The 15050-nt window shown below is 40.4% G+C and overlaps 2 protein-coding genes and 1 long non-coding RNA gene across 3 annotated transcripts; all 3 read left to right on the plus strand.

Moving 5' to 3' along the window:
* The first annotated feature begins 58 nt into the window (after nucleotides 1–58).
* On the plus strand, nucleotides 59–1209 carry LOC133843148 (large ribosomal subunit protein eL19). Its single transcript, XM_062276573.1, has 3 exons — nucleotides 59–199; nucleotides 473–579; nucleotides 654–1209. Exons 1-3 carry the CDS (start codon nucleotides 195–197, stop codon nucleotides 1151–1153), a joined length of 612 nt encoding a protein of 203 aa, XP_062132557.1. The 5' UTR covers nucleotides 59–194; the 3' UTR covers nucleotides 1154–1209.
* Nucleotides 1210–1798: 589 nt separating this feature from the next.
* LOC133843145 (dentin sialophosphoprotein) lies at nucleotides 1799–8301 on the plus strand. The gene is made up of 3 exons (XM_062276569.1): nucleotides 1799–2534; nucleotides 6615–6756; nucleotides 6879–8301. The coding sequence occupies exons 1-3, from the start codon at nucleotides 2494–2496 to the stop codon at nucleotides 7548–7550; spliced, it is 855 nt and encodes a 284-aa protein (XP_062132553.1). The 5' UTR covers nucleotides 1799–2493; the 3' UTR covers nucleotides 7551–8301.
* Nucleotides 8302–11426: 3125 nt separating this feature from the next.
* Nucleotides 11427–12063, plus strand: LOC133843163 (uncharacterized). The gene is made up of 2 exons (XR_009894475.1): nucleotides 11427–11620; nucleotides 11675–12063. It is a non-coding gene; the product is annotated as an uncharacterized LOC133843163 (long non-coding RNA).
* The last annotated feature ends 2987 nt before the right edge of the window (nucleotides 12064–15050 follow it).

Here is a 15050-nt window from a genome sequence, read left to right on the forward strand (position 1 = left end):
ATTTCGATAGGCCTTGTCGATATCACATGTTATGCAAGGGGACTGTTACAAACACACTGTTGTATTTTACTGTGAATGGTCATACTCGGTATAGCAAGCAGCTTTTTGACAGAGGACCAACTCGAAAATGGCAGTCACTTCCGTCTGTCAAATTTTTCTTTCTTTCCCAGCCACGACGAGCAAGGGTCGACAGCATGAGGTATTGTGAATTTTCGAAATTTGTGTGTTTACTGCGCATTTGTGGTGTCAAAATAAGTGAAAAATGTTGATTGTCGTTATTACTTTCAACATAATGTGGCACAAAATGAGTGCAATTCAATTAAAGCGCAATAATTGTGAAATAACCTGAACGTGTGGTACCCATGCACACACACACACATACACACGCTAATGTACACACACACACACACTCATATGAGCAGAGAAACTCATGGCACGCTGTTTTATTAATACCGGATTTTTATACTTGCAGTTCTCTAAAGCTCCAAAAGAGGCTCGCAGCCTCCGTACTGCGATGCGGCAAGAAGAAGGTTTGGTTGGATCCTAACGAAATCAATGAAATCGCCAACACAAACTCGCGTGAGTACATTTTTGATTGAATTTCAATTGTGAATAGTGCATTAAAAGCACATTTAACCTTTCGTGTGCTGCAGGTCAAAACATCCGCAAATTGATCAAGGATGGTCTGATCATCAAGAAGCCCGTCGTCGTGCATTCCCGCTTCCGTGTGCGCAAGAACACTGAGGCCCGTCGCAAGGGTCGCCACTGTGGTTTCGGTAAGCGCAAGGGTACAGCGAACGCTCGTATGCCCACCAAGTTGCTGTGGATGCAGCGTCAGCGTGTGCTGCGTCGTCTGCTGAAGAAGTACCGCGACAGCAAGAAGATCGATCGCCATCTGTACCACGATCTGTACATGAAGTGCAAGGGTAATGTGTTCAAGAACAAGCGTGTTCTTATGGAATACATCCACAAGAAGAAGGCCGAGAAGCAGCGCAGCAAGTTGCTCGCTGACCAGGCTGAGGCCAGACGTACCAAGGTGCGCGAGGCACGCAAGCGTCGTGAGGAGCGCATTGCCACCAAGAAACAGGAACTCATCGCTTTGCACGCCAAGGAGGATGAGATCGCTGCCAAGGCCGCGACTGCGGGTCATTAAGAGGTCGTCGTCGACGCTTTGCTAGACAAGGCACAATTAATGATTAGTAATTGTTTTAACAAATGAAATAAAATCGTCATTTTAGTTTGGCCGAAATGATTTTGTACAAACGTGGAAAAAAAACTCGCAACATTGTTCTTTTTGTCCAATTGGAACAACCTAACGGCGCACTTGCATTGTTATTGTTATCAAAAGGATAACAGTTGTAAACCGCAATATTAACCAATTGGAAACAATTTGAAATAGCGCTTGAAATGGCCAATGCTACCAGCTATCGATAAGCGATTTATGTTTTATCGTTTCGTGTTGGTCTTATCGAAATGGCTAATCGATTTACCGAAGATTTTGTAATCACTCAAACAAACAATTGTGCGACCCTTTGAAGCTGCAGTTCAATCTTAATTTCTTCATTCAAATACAAATCACATTAGTTAAATAAATAAAAGTATAGTTAGAAAGCATTGATTATTCTAACGAGTTTTTGCAAAATTGTTCCATTCCCTAATGAAGTGTTGCCAGGCTAGCGAATTTGGTATAAATAATGTTGGTATATTTTTTTGCCATTATTTAGTAAACACCCCAACACACATCAGCGGTCAGATTGGTCACAGCGCTCGCCGCTCTTCACATTTTGAAATCGAAACTCGTTCGTAGCGGTCGTTCGTCGTGACAGCAACAGCGGTGCGCGTGCAAACTGTTTAGAATTTTGATATATGTATAAATAAATAAAGCACTTGATAGATATTTGAGCAGCAGCCCAGTCAGTCAGAGTCATACATATCTAAACTAAACACCGTGTGTGCACGAGACAGATTATTTTGGCATAAAACGGCAGCTACATTTCAAAATCAACGCAAATCGCATTCGGTTTCAATTAAAAGCAAACGTGTCGTCGGCAGCCAACATCATCAGCAGCAGCTACTAACTTAGTACGGAGCTGTAACAAAAAAAAAGCAAAACAGTCTGCAGATTTCGTAATAGCAACAAAATCATTTGCTTGTCGCGTCACGCAAAGAATTCAAACGCAGGAGTAAAATCAAAATCAAAAATCAGCTGAAGGCCCGCATACATTCAAACACACATACGGAGCAACGCAATCCCAAAGAGAAATAGACACAAATACATCGAGAGCAGCGAACACACGGACAGCGAGTGAAAGTGCGCGTGTATGTGTTGCTATATATAAAAAAGAAGGCAAAAGAAAATAGTTGTATCAATTAACTTGCGGTGTCAGCAGCACATTTAAAAAGTATAAAACGCCTAAAACGTCTGTAAGCCATTTTGGTAACAGGCGAGCAACGCAACCCACATAAAACAACAAATAATTAATATACAGCACAATGAGCGGATACTCAGACCTCACCAAACTGGAGACAAGTCGGTAAGTGTACAAAAAACCAAAAAATGAGTCGCATGATGATGATAATGATGCTGATGAGTATCAGTAGTATTAGTGTGGGGTCCAGTTTTTTGTATTTGGGCTTGGTTAGCGCGAGTTTCTAGTTAAAATTGTGTTTAAATTCAATTTAAAGCAGTTGCTAAATTAAAGAAGGCGTTCTCTCTCTCTTACTCTCTTTGTGGCACCGCACCCCTTAGCCTGGCCACACGGCATTTTCTCTCTTTCGTTTGCACCGTACGATACAAAAAATTTATCGTATGATGCGGACAACCATTCAAAACATGAAAGAAAAAAACCAAAGCATAGCCAACGCTTGCTGCCTAATATGACACAATCGGACTATAGCTGTACATACATACATACATGCGTGTGTGCTTGTACTCTCATGCATATGCATGTACTCACACACGTATAAATAAACTGGGATCGTGTGTGCTGGTGTTTGTTTAAACTAAACTAATAAAATCGCATACCTCTCTCTCTGACCATTCCCCCATCAGCCGCCAACATTCCACCTCATGCGATCAGCAGTTTTATCGCACTGTGACTGTAATCACAGTTGGCTGATGGCGCTTCCATATCATTTATCGATAACAATTTGTAACCATTACTCATCACTACCCTGGCACACAATCACCGTCAAGTGCAAAAAGTAAGACAAGTAATAATTATGAGCCACACGACGCCCTTATGACGACCAGCGAAAATAAAATAATCAGAATGTGGAATGTGAATATGATTCACAACAATCCCCTTAAACTTGACTGATTGACGTAGGCACATAACTGCAAACATACTAATGAACTATACTTATATTTGTATGTGGTATATGAGTTTATATATATTGGTGACGTTTTGTGTGCCATTGTGAATTTGTATGACTATAAAATAAATGGTAGTGGCGGTTTTTGCCTTGAAATTGTTGTGACGACCCCGTAATAGTAATGCTCGTGTCATATATTCATAGTTTATTATTATAGAATTGGAATTGTCGCAGGTTCCCATTATCGATTGGCGCGTTTATCGATTATGCTGAGCATGGAGGTCAGACAATATGCAGAGCGAGTGCAAAAAAACAACATTAAACAAATATTGGTCAACTGACGTTGAAAGAAAAAAACAAAGTGTTGCCCAACTACTGCAAATACTGCTGGCTAACAATCATAACAACAACTACAAAAACAATACTAACAACAAACGGCAACATGACTAGCGTCTGCTGGTGCTGTCGTCTCTTTATCTAACAATCATCGTACAGTTACAGCTGTCTCTCGCTCGCACGCTTTGTCGCATCTTGCTGCCTCCCTCATGCAGACTGCAGCTTTGAAAACATCACGCCACATATGCGAAGAGAACAAACAAATTGCTTAAGAGAGAGTTGTTCTCTCTTTATGTGTGTTTACTCGCTCACTTCCTCTCTTAGACTCTTATTACTCGCTTGCCACGCGAAAATTGCCCTTGCCCCGTTTGTGTGTTTGTCCCCCACATCCAATGTAAGCGGCAGAAATCAGCCGATTTCTGTGTTGTATGCCGCGCAGCTGCTGCGCATGTCCGTCCAAAGAGTTGCCGCTTGTCGCGTGCCTGGCTTGGCCCACTTCACACACCAGACACCGAGAATTTTGGTCAGGTGGCTCCAGGTGGCATTTTGGCGGCAAGTAGACAATGCTTAACGATTGACTCGAGCACGAGATAAGCAATAAAGCTTCGTCTCGTTTCGTTCCTCTCCCATCTACATAGATATGTGCCGCTTTGCAATTGGTCGTTTGATATGGCGTGTTTCTGACCTGTTTCTGTTGATGACGATTCCTCTGCCTCTGTTTCTGCCTCTGCTGCCGGCTCAATTGTTCAATTTCCCTATGGCACACAAAAGGTCAATAACGTTGATCGCCTCAATTGTTCGCATTTGGCCTATCTGCGCATCTCTCCCGCTCCTCCTCCCCCCTGAAGCTGGCGCGTGTCCAAGTTTTGTATCGTGAGTCAAACTGCGACATTTGCTATAAAAAGAAACGCCTGATTTTTCACTATATTATATTCGCACTTATATAGTAAGTAAACACTTCATTCATTGCCGGGCTAATTACGAGTGAGCTGAATGAGACATAGGCGATAATAGCTAATTGCTGATAAGATAATTGCGTGCTTTGATTCCCATTTTGCATACTTATACCCTGTAAAACAGCTGAGAGCTTGCGAAGCTGATAAGGGTTAATCAACCTTTTAAATATGCATATTCATGCCCTGGCTTCGTCTAGACTGTGACTAGCTCAATAATCTGTTGTCCACACGCTCCAGATATGCTGTAGAACGGTTTATAATCGATTGTTTTGATTTCAAGTTTCCTTTTTTGGTATGGTTTTTATTTTGGTTTATAGCATTGGGGGTACAAAGTGCAAAGTGAGAGCCACTAAAGATGTTTTCTTTTAATAAATTTAAATAATTATACAAAATTATTTGGAGAACATTTCTTGGTAGTTTTTTGTTTTGTATACACAAAATTGATAAATAATATTAGTACCCATAATTTTCCTAGTCTAAACTTTAATAGAAGACATTTATCGTAATGAATTTCCTGTGTGTTCTGTAAATAAGTTTGAAGACCTTTTAGTGCTATCGAAACTGGTAGATCAATAGCAAATGATTGTATACTATATAAGCTCTATGACCACAAAGCCCCGTGAGTGGAAAATCGCGCCCTATAAATATGCATACGCTTGACAATTTGAACTGCGCTAATCGAATTTGATATGTAGATTTGCGAATTGCGCATTTAATTTATGCATATTTATGCTGATACCCCGTAAAATTGCAGATTGTATAAGCTGATTGCCTAAGCAATAATAAACTGCGACGATCTGTTGAGTCGACTTACCCAATGAAAATATAATTAATAAAAGTTAGAACAGGGTATCTTCTAGTCGGTACTCAACTCTATTGCTTCTATCGATTAGCTTCAATTAGTCTCGGGTTTCGTGGAATGTCTGGGAATCTTACAGGGTATATTCCTCTACGCCATGAGCAGCGGAAAAAAACCTTGACACATGTCCAACTAGACGATATCATTCACTTGCGGCATGACAAACGCCTTGTTCACTCGGTCAGACAGCCAGAGACGGACTGTGGGCGGGGGAGCACGCAGCGCTCGCGTGTCACAGTCCCACAGTGGTCGTGAGTCGTAATATTACAAGCAGAGTAGAGCAGAGCAGAGAGCATAGCTATCAATAGACTACTGGGGTGACTCTTATGCGCAGTCCAAATTTATCAACATTCTTGAACAAGGGCGATCCCGTTGCCTGATCACGCGGCCAGCAGACGACCTAATCTACCCCAACTATGAAGTATGTTCTACGATCTACAACTGTGTCCCCTCCCCCAACTATTCCCCCCGCCTTGCCTCTCACCAGTCTGGCTGGCTAGACGCTGCAGTAGTTATCGGAGTCAGACGCAACTCAAAAGTTGCCAGACGCCGCTGATAAGCTGTTATGAACTTGTGAGACTTGCCGGCGTCAACGGGTTAATATGCTGGAGAGAGGGACGGGGACGGGGACGGCGAGAGCTGAGTGTACTCACGGCTAATGGAGAGGCTTGTGTAACTTTCTTAAGCGCGCAGACACGTGGCTTGAGCCGCAACAGAAACAGAAACAAACGGACGCACCTAGAGTCTCGCTTGTCTTGCGGTGCTGTTCAGAAATAGAAATCTGCTGACAGGTTTTTTCAATTCCACATTTTTTTTTTTTTTCTCATTTCCATTTTTCTTTTTTGGTCTCTATTTTTATACAAATTGAATTTGCGACGACGACGTCAGGCTTATTTGCATACATAGTCTGAAATGAATTGGGTATTTATCATATTATATGAGCAACACGTTGCGACCAAATTGGCTTTTTTTTTTGTTAGGAAGAACAAGTGGCAGACTTAACGACGACGACACGTTTCAAGACGAGGCATCTATTGTCTCATATTATGTTAGATCAATTGGTTAGACAGGTTTCTTTTTTATTCCGTTTTGCCAAAAAGAACTCTGCCATTCAACTTGTGCTTTTGTCTTGTTCGATTTTATTTTAGGAACTGCCTGCGTCGCATCGCTCGCCACGATGAGCAGCAATTCTCCAAAGACAGCATTGTCAATGTTATGGAGAAGTTTGTGAAGACTGTCAACATTATGGATGATACCATACTGGTGCCATGCAGGCTCATGGATCGTCAGGTGGGTTGAGTTCCTCCATAGTTTCAAGCAGCAGATCACAGCAGCAGCAACCTCTCCACACAAAAAAGTCGCAAGCTATAATGCTTCTTTTCCCCATTCTATGCTCTTGTCTCTTCCTGCAGATCGGTGATAGCACTGATATCCTGCCAGCTGCCACGGGCAAGGATACAACCGCCAATCAGTTGTCGCAGAGCTCCAGTGCCGAGGGCAAACGTGGCGCGACACAGTCGAAGAATGTTCAAGATTTTCTCAATGCCTCCGAGCTGTTCAATCTCTACAACATGCTCAATGCCCTGAAGAACGACCTGCTGTGGACGGCCAATCAGGATGACGACCAGGAATCAGAGCAACAGCAGCAGCAACAACAACAACAACAGCAGCAGCAACAGCTCAGCCAAGTCGAGACCAAGACTGAGAACAACAGCAACAGCAGCAGCACAGGCAGCACAAGCTCAAGAGTTGTCAAGGGACATGTGAGACGCACCTCGACCGCCTCGATGATGTCCACCACATCGGTGAGCAACATGAGCGACTCCGATTCCGATATATCGAATGAAATGGATTCGGGTCTGGAGTCCGATGGCAACAAGAGCGATAATGCACAGAGCAGCGATGGCAGCGACATTATCGATGCGTGCCCATCGAAATCCAAATCCGCTGGCGGCGATAAGGCCACCGATTTGGCGAAACGCTGCAAGAGACATTTGAATGGTCTGTACCAGTGCCTGGAACAAATGACAGAGGCGGCCAACTATTTGACTGCCAGATACCAAAGTGATATTGGACCCGTCTAGAGGGATGTGTTGATACTTGATACAAGGGGGGTTATGGGGGATACATTCTACATACACACTACGTCTATCTCTATGTCTACACTACTACTACTACTATTATCTATATGCATGTATCATATATATATATATATAAATCGTAACTCGGATATGTGTTTAATCTATTATATATAGTACAACACATATGGATATGAATAATGTTGCGGGCGGGTTTTAATCAAGATGTGTGAAAGGGGAATTGTATAGGTAATACTGATAAAGATTACGATATTGCGATAACGATTACAATTACGATAAACTATGTACGTTAAGTCGATAAAAGCCACACACACACAAAATAGTCGTCGTTCTATTCGTTATTTGTATTTTCTGGGTTGACGGGTACCAACAACAAACAAAAAAAAAATCGAGAGTCGGGAAATCAAATGGGAAAACTAAGGAAAAACAAGAATTGTCTGTGAAGAAAAAAAAAAGGGGCAGCAGCTCGACGTCTGTGTATATTGTATTTGTATATGATTTAAAATATGTTTATTATAACTGATGAGATAAGATGATGATGATGATGATGTTGAGCACAAAATAAAATCAGAGCATTCCTTTAAAAAATTAAAAAACATAAAACACGCGCTGCCCCACACAACACACACACACACACACTCTCTTTTGGGTGTGGCTATAAAGCGATTGTATACTCAATAACTGCAAGTTGACCCCACGGGTGGAAAGTCACAGTCGAATAGTCAAAAAACAAAAATAATGTTATCCTAGATTTGTGTTTCATTTGATGATGATGCTGCCTCGGTCGATATCATTTGATTAAAACAAAATTGTACATGTTAAATTGCTAAATGTTTAGTCTTTAGTCTCTTATACAACAATGTTTAGTTAAGTGTATAAAAACAATTTACAAATTAATCATAACAAATTCGAAATGTTAAACAACTAAAGCAAAATGTTCAAGTACAAGAAATATAATTTCGAAAAAAAAAATACAACAAAAAATAAAACACATGATTCCGTTATTGTAATTGCCAATCCCACAGCGACAGTAACAACAACAAATTGTACATAAATGTATACACACAACACACTCTCGACACACACACACACTCAATTGTTGTTGCTGTGCGGCAAGAGAGAGGCGCCGACTTTCAACAAGAAAAAGTGTTAACGTCATATGAGAATTATTTATACATAAATAAATTTTATTTAGAAAATACAAAAGACAATACATGTATTTATTTTTTTATCACTCTCTCGCTCTCTGGCCTTTTCGCTCGTTTATTTTTTTTCTTTTCATTTTTGTCTATAGCTGTTTAGCTATGATAAAAAGCAATTATAATTATTGATCGATCGCATGTTCGGTGCAAATTCCAAATGGGTCAGCGGTGGCAATGACCATCAATAAATGTTGTGTGAGTTCTTTAGATTACACTGCTACAGTCAAGACTGCCTATGCTGGCAATTAAAACAACTTTATTTCCCAAAGTATTGTTTTGTACAAAGTGCAGGAGAAATCTTTATTATTAGCCAATGAAATAATAAGGGACTTTGGCAGGCAGCCCAGGCGTATACTTAATTTTTTACACCTTTACGAGTCGCACACTCTGGCCTAGCGATAGCTCAATTTATTTACAAAAAGTTAACGCAATTACTGTTGAACTTTCCCTTTAGCGTGCTGAAAAGTGAACGCAACAAAGTAAAAGGGTTTTAAAACTAAGCGAGCGCGACTAGCAGATGCCCTGTAATTGGAATAAACTCATTAAGGCGTGGAAAGTGTTCATAAAGTAAAAAACTAAATACACTAAAATTAAAAACCATAAACCAAACTATAGTAAGAGAGTGCTCGACTGTGAGATATCACATATTTTTATAAGAGAATCAAAACTTGAATTGAATTTTTTTCTGTTTACACTTTGTCTTTGGTAATTTCCATAAATATCGTATGATTGCGCTGAAATTTTCAGAAATCAGTTAGAATAGATAATACAAACAATTAATACAATAAACAAGCCTGCTTTCATTATTTCACGCCTATAGGGTATGTGCAAAGTGCAAGCGTCTGTGTTGACACGGCTTAATGGTGTCACAAGCTGCAGTAATAATAGGTAAAGTGATTATCTAAGCGCGTTGTGGACTTAAATCAAAACGCTAGACAATGCCGTAATGTGAATTAATCATTTATTATTTGCTTTATAAATTATTTACTCTCCAACCCACAATTATCTAATATTCTATGCGAAGGGGACTTTACTGTCTCTCTCGTTCTCTCCCTCCACAAAAACGGAAACGCGAAGAAGAAGCACTATCTATTAGCTTATAAGTATGTTTACTTGTCGAGAAATCGAAACGCGTGATAAGAATTTCCTGAAAAGCCAGAAAACCGGTATGAACTGCAAACGAAAGTTAGAGTGAAGTATGCGTGCAGAGATTAGCTGAGCATGAGTCTGAATCATGGCAAAACAAGAGTTCGGCAGAATAAATATCAGCTGATTGACACCTGAAACATTTCCATTAAGTGGCACTTTGTTTTTATTTATGGTTTATTTACAGAGCTTCTGAAGAAAGTGCGACCACGCCCACGCGACGAACACTTTTTGCTATTACCAAGTCATAAACTTATCTATCGATCAGACCATGCTATATATACACACAGTAGTACACTCTATTGAGTTGGTAATACAAGCAGCTGGTTATCTGGGCCATTTGAGTGACCATAGCTCGTATCATTCAGACTATCTGACATCAGAACCGCAACAATTTAATTAAGCCATGAACTTGTTTCGTGATTTCAAGACACTGTACTTGAGCGGTTTCAACGGTACCATTGACAGACAGCTCCGAATGTGGAACGTGGACAACAACGAGAATGCTTACTCTATATACCCGGTAACTAAAGAATGCAATTAGAAGTATTCTTGATTGACATTAAGTGCGAAATACATTTATATAAACAGCTATATCTCAGTTCTCTCTGCTTTGAAATGTGAGAAGTAAAGTTTAAAAAGATGATCAAAGCTTATCCTAAACTTCCCAACAATTTGGTCTTTTCCGGGTATCTCACAGTCGACTAAAGTAGTTCTGTTTGCTTTAAAATGTTTGAAGTAAAGTTTTTTAAGATTATCAAAGATAATTCCAATATGGCTATCAATTTTGTTTTTTTCCGCGTATCTCGCAGTCGATCAACATCGACTTGTGCATGGTTGAGCTTGTTTGGCTGGCCGAGGGACTTTTTTCACGCGCTGTATTGCTAAGAGTTCTGACCATATTCAATTAACGCCTTTGAGCCAAATCAATTTCATTGAAAGGCTTCCGTGTGAGCAGAAAAAGGCAAATACTACAATATGAAGCGACAGCAAAACAAACGTATAAAACTAGAACTGATTTTATTAATGATAAATCCATAGAGCTGAGGGTCGGGGTCGGGGTCGGTGCTAAAATCATTTGCAAATTGCGACAGTTTCGTTTGCGTTCGTTTATCATAAATATACGAGTAGTATAGTATATATTTTTATCTCTATAGGTAAATATATGGTAGACAATGCGCGTCAAAACTTGTTTTTGTAGCACTGCGATTCTAGCCAAATAGGCGGAAATTGAATTTTTGGTAACTTTGACAGCGGACAGCAGACAAACGCGACCGTTAGTTAAAGGCAGCTTCTTTTAGACCCCCAAGCGAAGCCGGAAATTCGATAAACATGAATGTTTGATATGGTCGGCAAATTAAAACATTTTATTTGATTTCATCTCGCAACATCTTCAGTGTTCAGTGTTCAATGTGTGTTCACTTTGTTTCATTTCCGTTTGTTGACCCCTCACCGCAGCGCCTTGAAGTTTGGGACATAAATAATTCGTATTTTTAAGACATAACAAGTCAGAATTGCGTTACAAATCAAAACCTACACCAATCCCATTTATTGAAATCGAATATTCTATTAACATATGTATATACTATATATCGTTTGCAGTTAAGCTCGTCTTCAACCTGTTTTTTTTGTGGCTAACAAAGAAGAAAGTTCACGCTGACTCAGCGCTTTTGTGGCAGCACTCGAAATTCAAGTTAATGTAAGCATGTAATTGTTACGAATGCGAAGAGTATGCCCTCAATTTGTTGTTGAAATAGGGAGAGACGAGAGAGAGGGCAGGTGTATTTGGGGAACTCACACGATCGCGGCAAGGTTAAGTTTTGTCAAGGTCTGCGAATTCTTCAGCGAGCGCTGCTCGAAAGAATCTCAACTGCACTCGGAAACAAATATTATCACGTGTGAATGTGTGTGGCTCAGCATGTGACAAAATAATGTCCAAAAACCCATAAACTTCAAACTTACAGCTTGCGAAATAACCAAAAAAAAAAACCAGTTACAAAGCTGCAACACGACGTGAAAAATACTCTATTTAAAAATGTGACTGTTCAAAATGGATTCTATTGCGATATTTTATAACGATTATTAGTCAGTCTACAATTTAGTATTTTTTGGCAGCCTCGTCGTCATAATATACTACAATGAGTGTTTTACATATGTGTTGACTTTTTTGTTTGGATCGTTAAACAATTTTACTATGCAAACATTGTTTATGTTTTTTTTTGTTAACATGTTAAATGTGTGACCGCAACTTAAAGCGTGAATAATTGGCGTTTAACTTCTCGTTGAACCATGTTTAATATACCCATTTTAGGGTATTTAGCAACAGTATATTATACATACATGTATTTCGAATTAAATATAAAAAATATGTATTATGAATATTTCGGCCTCTCTGCATATTTAAAATACTTCCGTTGTATTTGACCCCAAGCTTAACCCCACCACCCATGGCGGAAGTATGTCAAAGTGTACAAAAACAGGTATAAACCTTTATTTTTAGATTTATCAATAAACAATAATTATCGACTAATTATTTCCGTTAGACGCTTATCCAAGTGATCCAATGCCTTAGAGAAAAATTGTTCTTCCTGTTAGCCAAATTAACAAAATAGCAAAACAAAAAACAAAACTCACAGCTGTCAGTGTTTCATTCATGCATTGATCATGAAGATCGTTATATGGGTAGAACACAATGAGTATTCATGGGTTGTAGTACCTGATGAGATGCGAGTGTTTTTTTTTGGTTCTAGCCATAAACAAGATTAGAATTCCGCATTATGCTGTCATGAGGCCCGTCTCCAGTCTCCATTCATTGTTCGAATAATTAGAGCCTAGGTACGAGTGCCAGACAAAGAGAGAGGCATAGAGTAGTCGAAGTTTTAAACATTTGCATGCTCCGATATATCACATTAACAATGTTAACAATATACGAAGCTGGCTTCAGCTTTTGGCTATTTCTCTGTCGCTCTGTCTCTCTGATGGGCTGGCGGCCAAGCGCTTGGTTCATGGCTAGCGAGTAGTACAAAGTCCGAAAACTCGAAATTCCACACATAAAGCAACCTACCTACAACAGCTCTTACAAATCGCTAAATCATGACGACGACGACAACAACAACGGCGGCGGCAACGACGACGGTGGCGGAGATGCCGATATATTCATTCACGAACATTCTGCGACACCAGCCAGTGTGACCACATCACAGTAAATAACAATAACAACGACATCAACAGCAGATTTCCTTATTTATGCGGCTTACATGCGAGAGTGTGTGTCTCAAGTGCTTCAATCCGGAATATCGAACGCATTTCTGAAGTTCACTTCATCATCGGCAGCAGTCTCAATGTGAAATAAACGCTAATTGAGCACTCCAAGTTAATTAGCCTCAGCAGCAATCCCCCTAAACAAAGAGCAAAAAGCGCAACAACATCAACATAAACATAGCTGAAAAAAAAATCAACAACTACAACAACAACAGCAAAAATGGCAATTGTGACGTCAGTTGCTCGTAGGTTTCCCAGTTTGGACTTCTGATTCAGCGACGGACACACCTGACTGGATACCTTAACTCGATATCCAGATTCCACATCGATATCGCTAATATGTTATAGGGGAGGGTGGAGGGGGCAAGGGTTATGCCGGTTCTAGACAACAACACAACACAATACAAATCAGCATGAAACATCAGAAAATCCCGCGAGGCGAAAAAAAAACCCAACACTTAATTGTGGCATTGGACTTTGAACCGCACAAAGCTTTTTTTGTGCAAAAGCAAAAGCTGCCTAGGATATGTAGAGCATTGTAGACTTGTGTGTAGACTGTGAGGAGAACCAGAAAAACAGCTACGCAGCAGACTCAGTCTCACAGGCATCCATCGAATCTGTTGTTGACAAAGATTCTGTGATTTTTTTTTTTGCCCATTGCTGCATGACACAGCGATTTGTGTTGCGATTTTACGAGTATTGCCACTTCTCCAGGCAAATGGAAACCTTTGGCTTAACCCCAATTTGGCATTTCATGTCATGATATTCAGCAAGCGTTGCAAAAATCAAAACAAAAAATAGAGTCAACCAAAAATTGAAACGTTAATGCGTAAATTAATTATTTCTAATGCGTATGTACATTTGGTTTTACCTCGAGCAGAAGTGGCTGGCTGGCTGACGAAATCTTGAGAACAGGTCGCACATTTTGGGGCCGGCCATACACTCACACATGCACATACATTTGGGCGCTTTGGGGGTCGCTTCAATGCTGACCATTGCATTGGACATCGACAGTTTGTTGTTTAATAAACAACAAATTCGTTGTTGTGCCTCCAAAATGAAGACATGCTTGTGTGCATGTGTAAGTGTGTGCTTCGTGCATGCATTTGTTTTGTGTGCACATTTACATGCTTACACGTGTATGTGTGCACATTTACATGCTTACAAGAAGAGGCGTCAAAGCTCACAAAGCACAACAACAACAGCGCGGAGAGTCATTGGACTAGTTTCATAACTGCCAAAACAACAACGCCACCTCTCGACCCCCTAAAACCCCGCCCACTGTCCATCGGTTTGACTGCCGCCGCCGCTCTGCTCGCCGCACCTGCTTGTTGTTGCGGCGCAAGCGCAAGCGCAGCGCGCTGCTCGCTTTGAATCTGAATGCCAAGCGTTGGGTATGACCTTCATGGCTAAAAAAAAACAGCATTGTTGGCAGCGACGCGAGCAGCAGCTGCGAGTGCGAGTGCGTTGAAGCCAACACAGCTAAAGTATCAGTTTATGGCCAAAAAGCAACAACAAATGCAAAAAGACGTTAAAAAGCAGCAGCAACAACAACAAAATAACAACACATAGAGAGAAAACATGTCGTCGTTAAAGCTTTCATGACATGCGCATACATATTATGTACTAGAGCTTGAAATCGAAAGCTGCCGATGCTGTCGCTGCTGCAACTGCGACGTCGACGTCGACGGCTCAGACTACAAAGCCTGCGACTGAGATTGCAAAAACGAATTGAGCACGAAAAGCTGCAGAGGAAAGTAGTTGACTAGATAATACGCTGTAACTGCTGATCGTAAGCGATTAAAGGTAATAATACTAGTAGTATGAAGCTAACACTTTACTGAAAATACTAAATGTAATTAAGATAATTATACTA

This window comes from Drosophila sulfurigaster, chromosome 3 (genome assembly GCF_023558435.1).
Source record: "Drosophila sulfurigaster albostrigata strain 15112-1811.04 chromosome 3, ASM2355843v2, whole genome shotgun sequence".
Classification (NCBI taxonomy): domain Eukaryota; kingdom Metazoa; phylum Arthropoda; class Insecta; order Diptera; family Drosophilidae; genus Drosophila; species Drosophila sulfurigaster.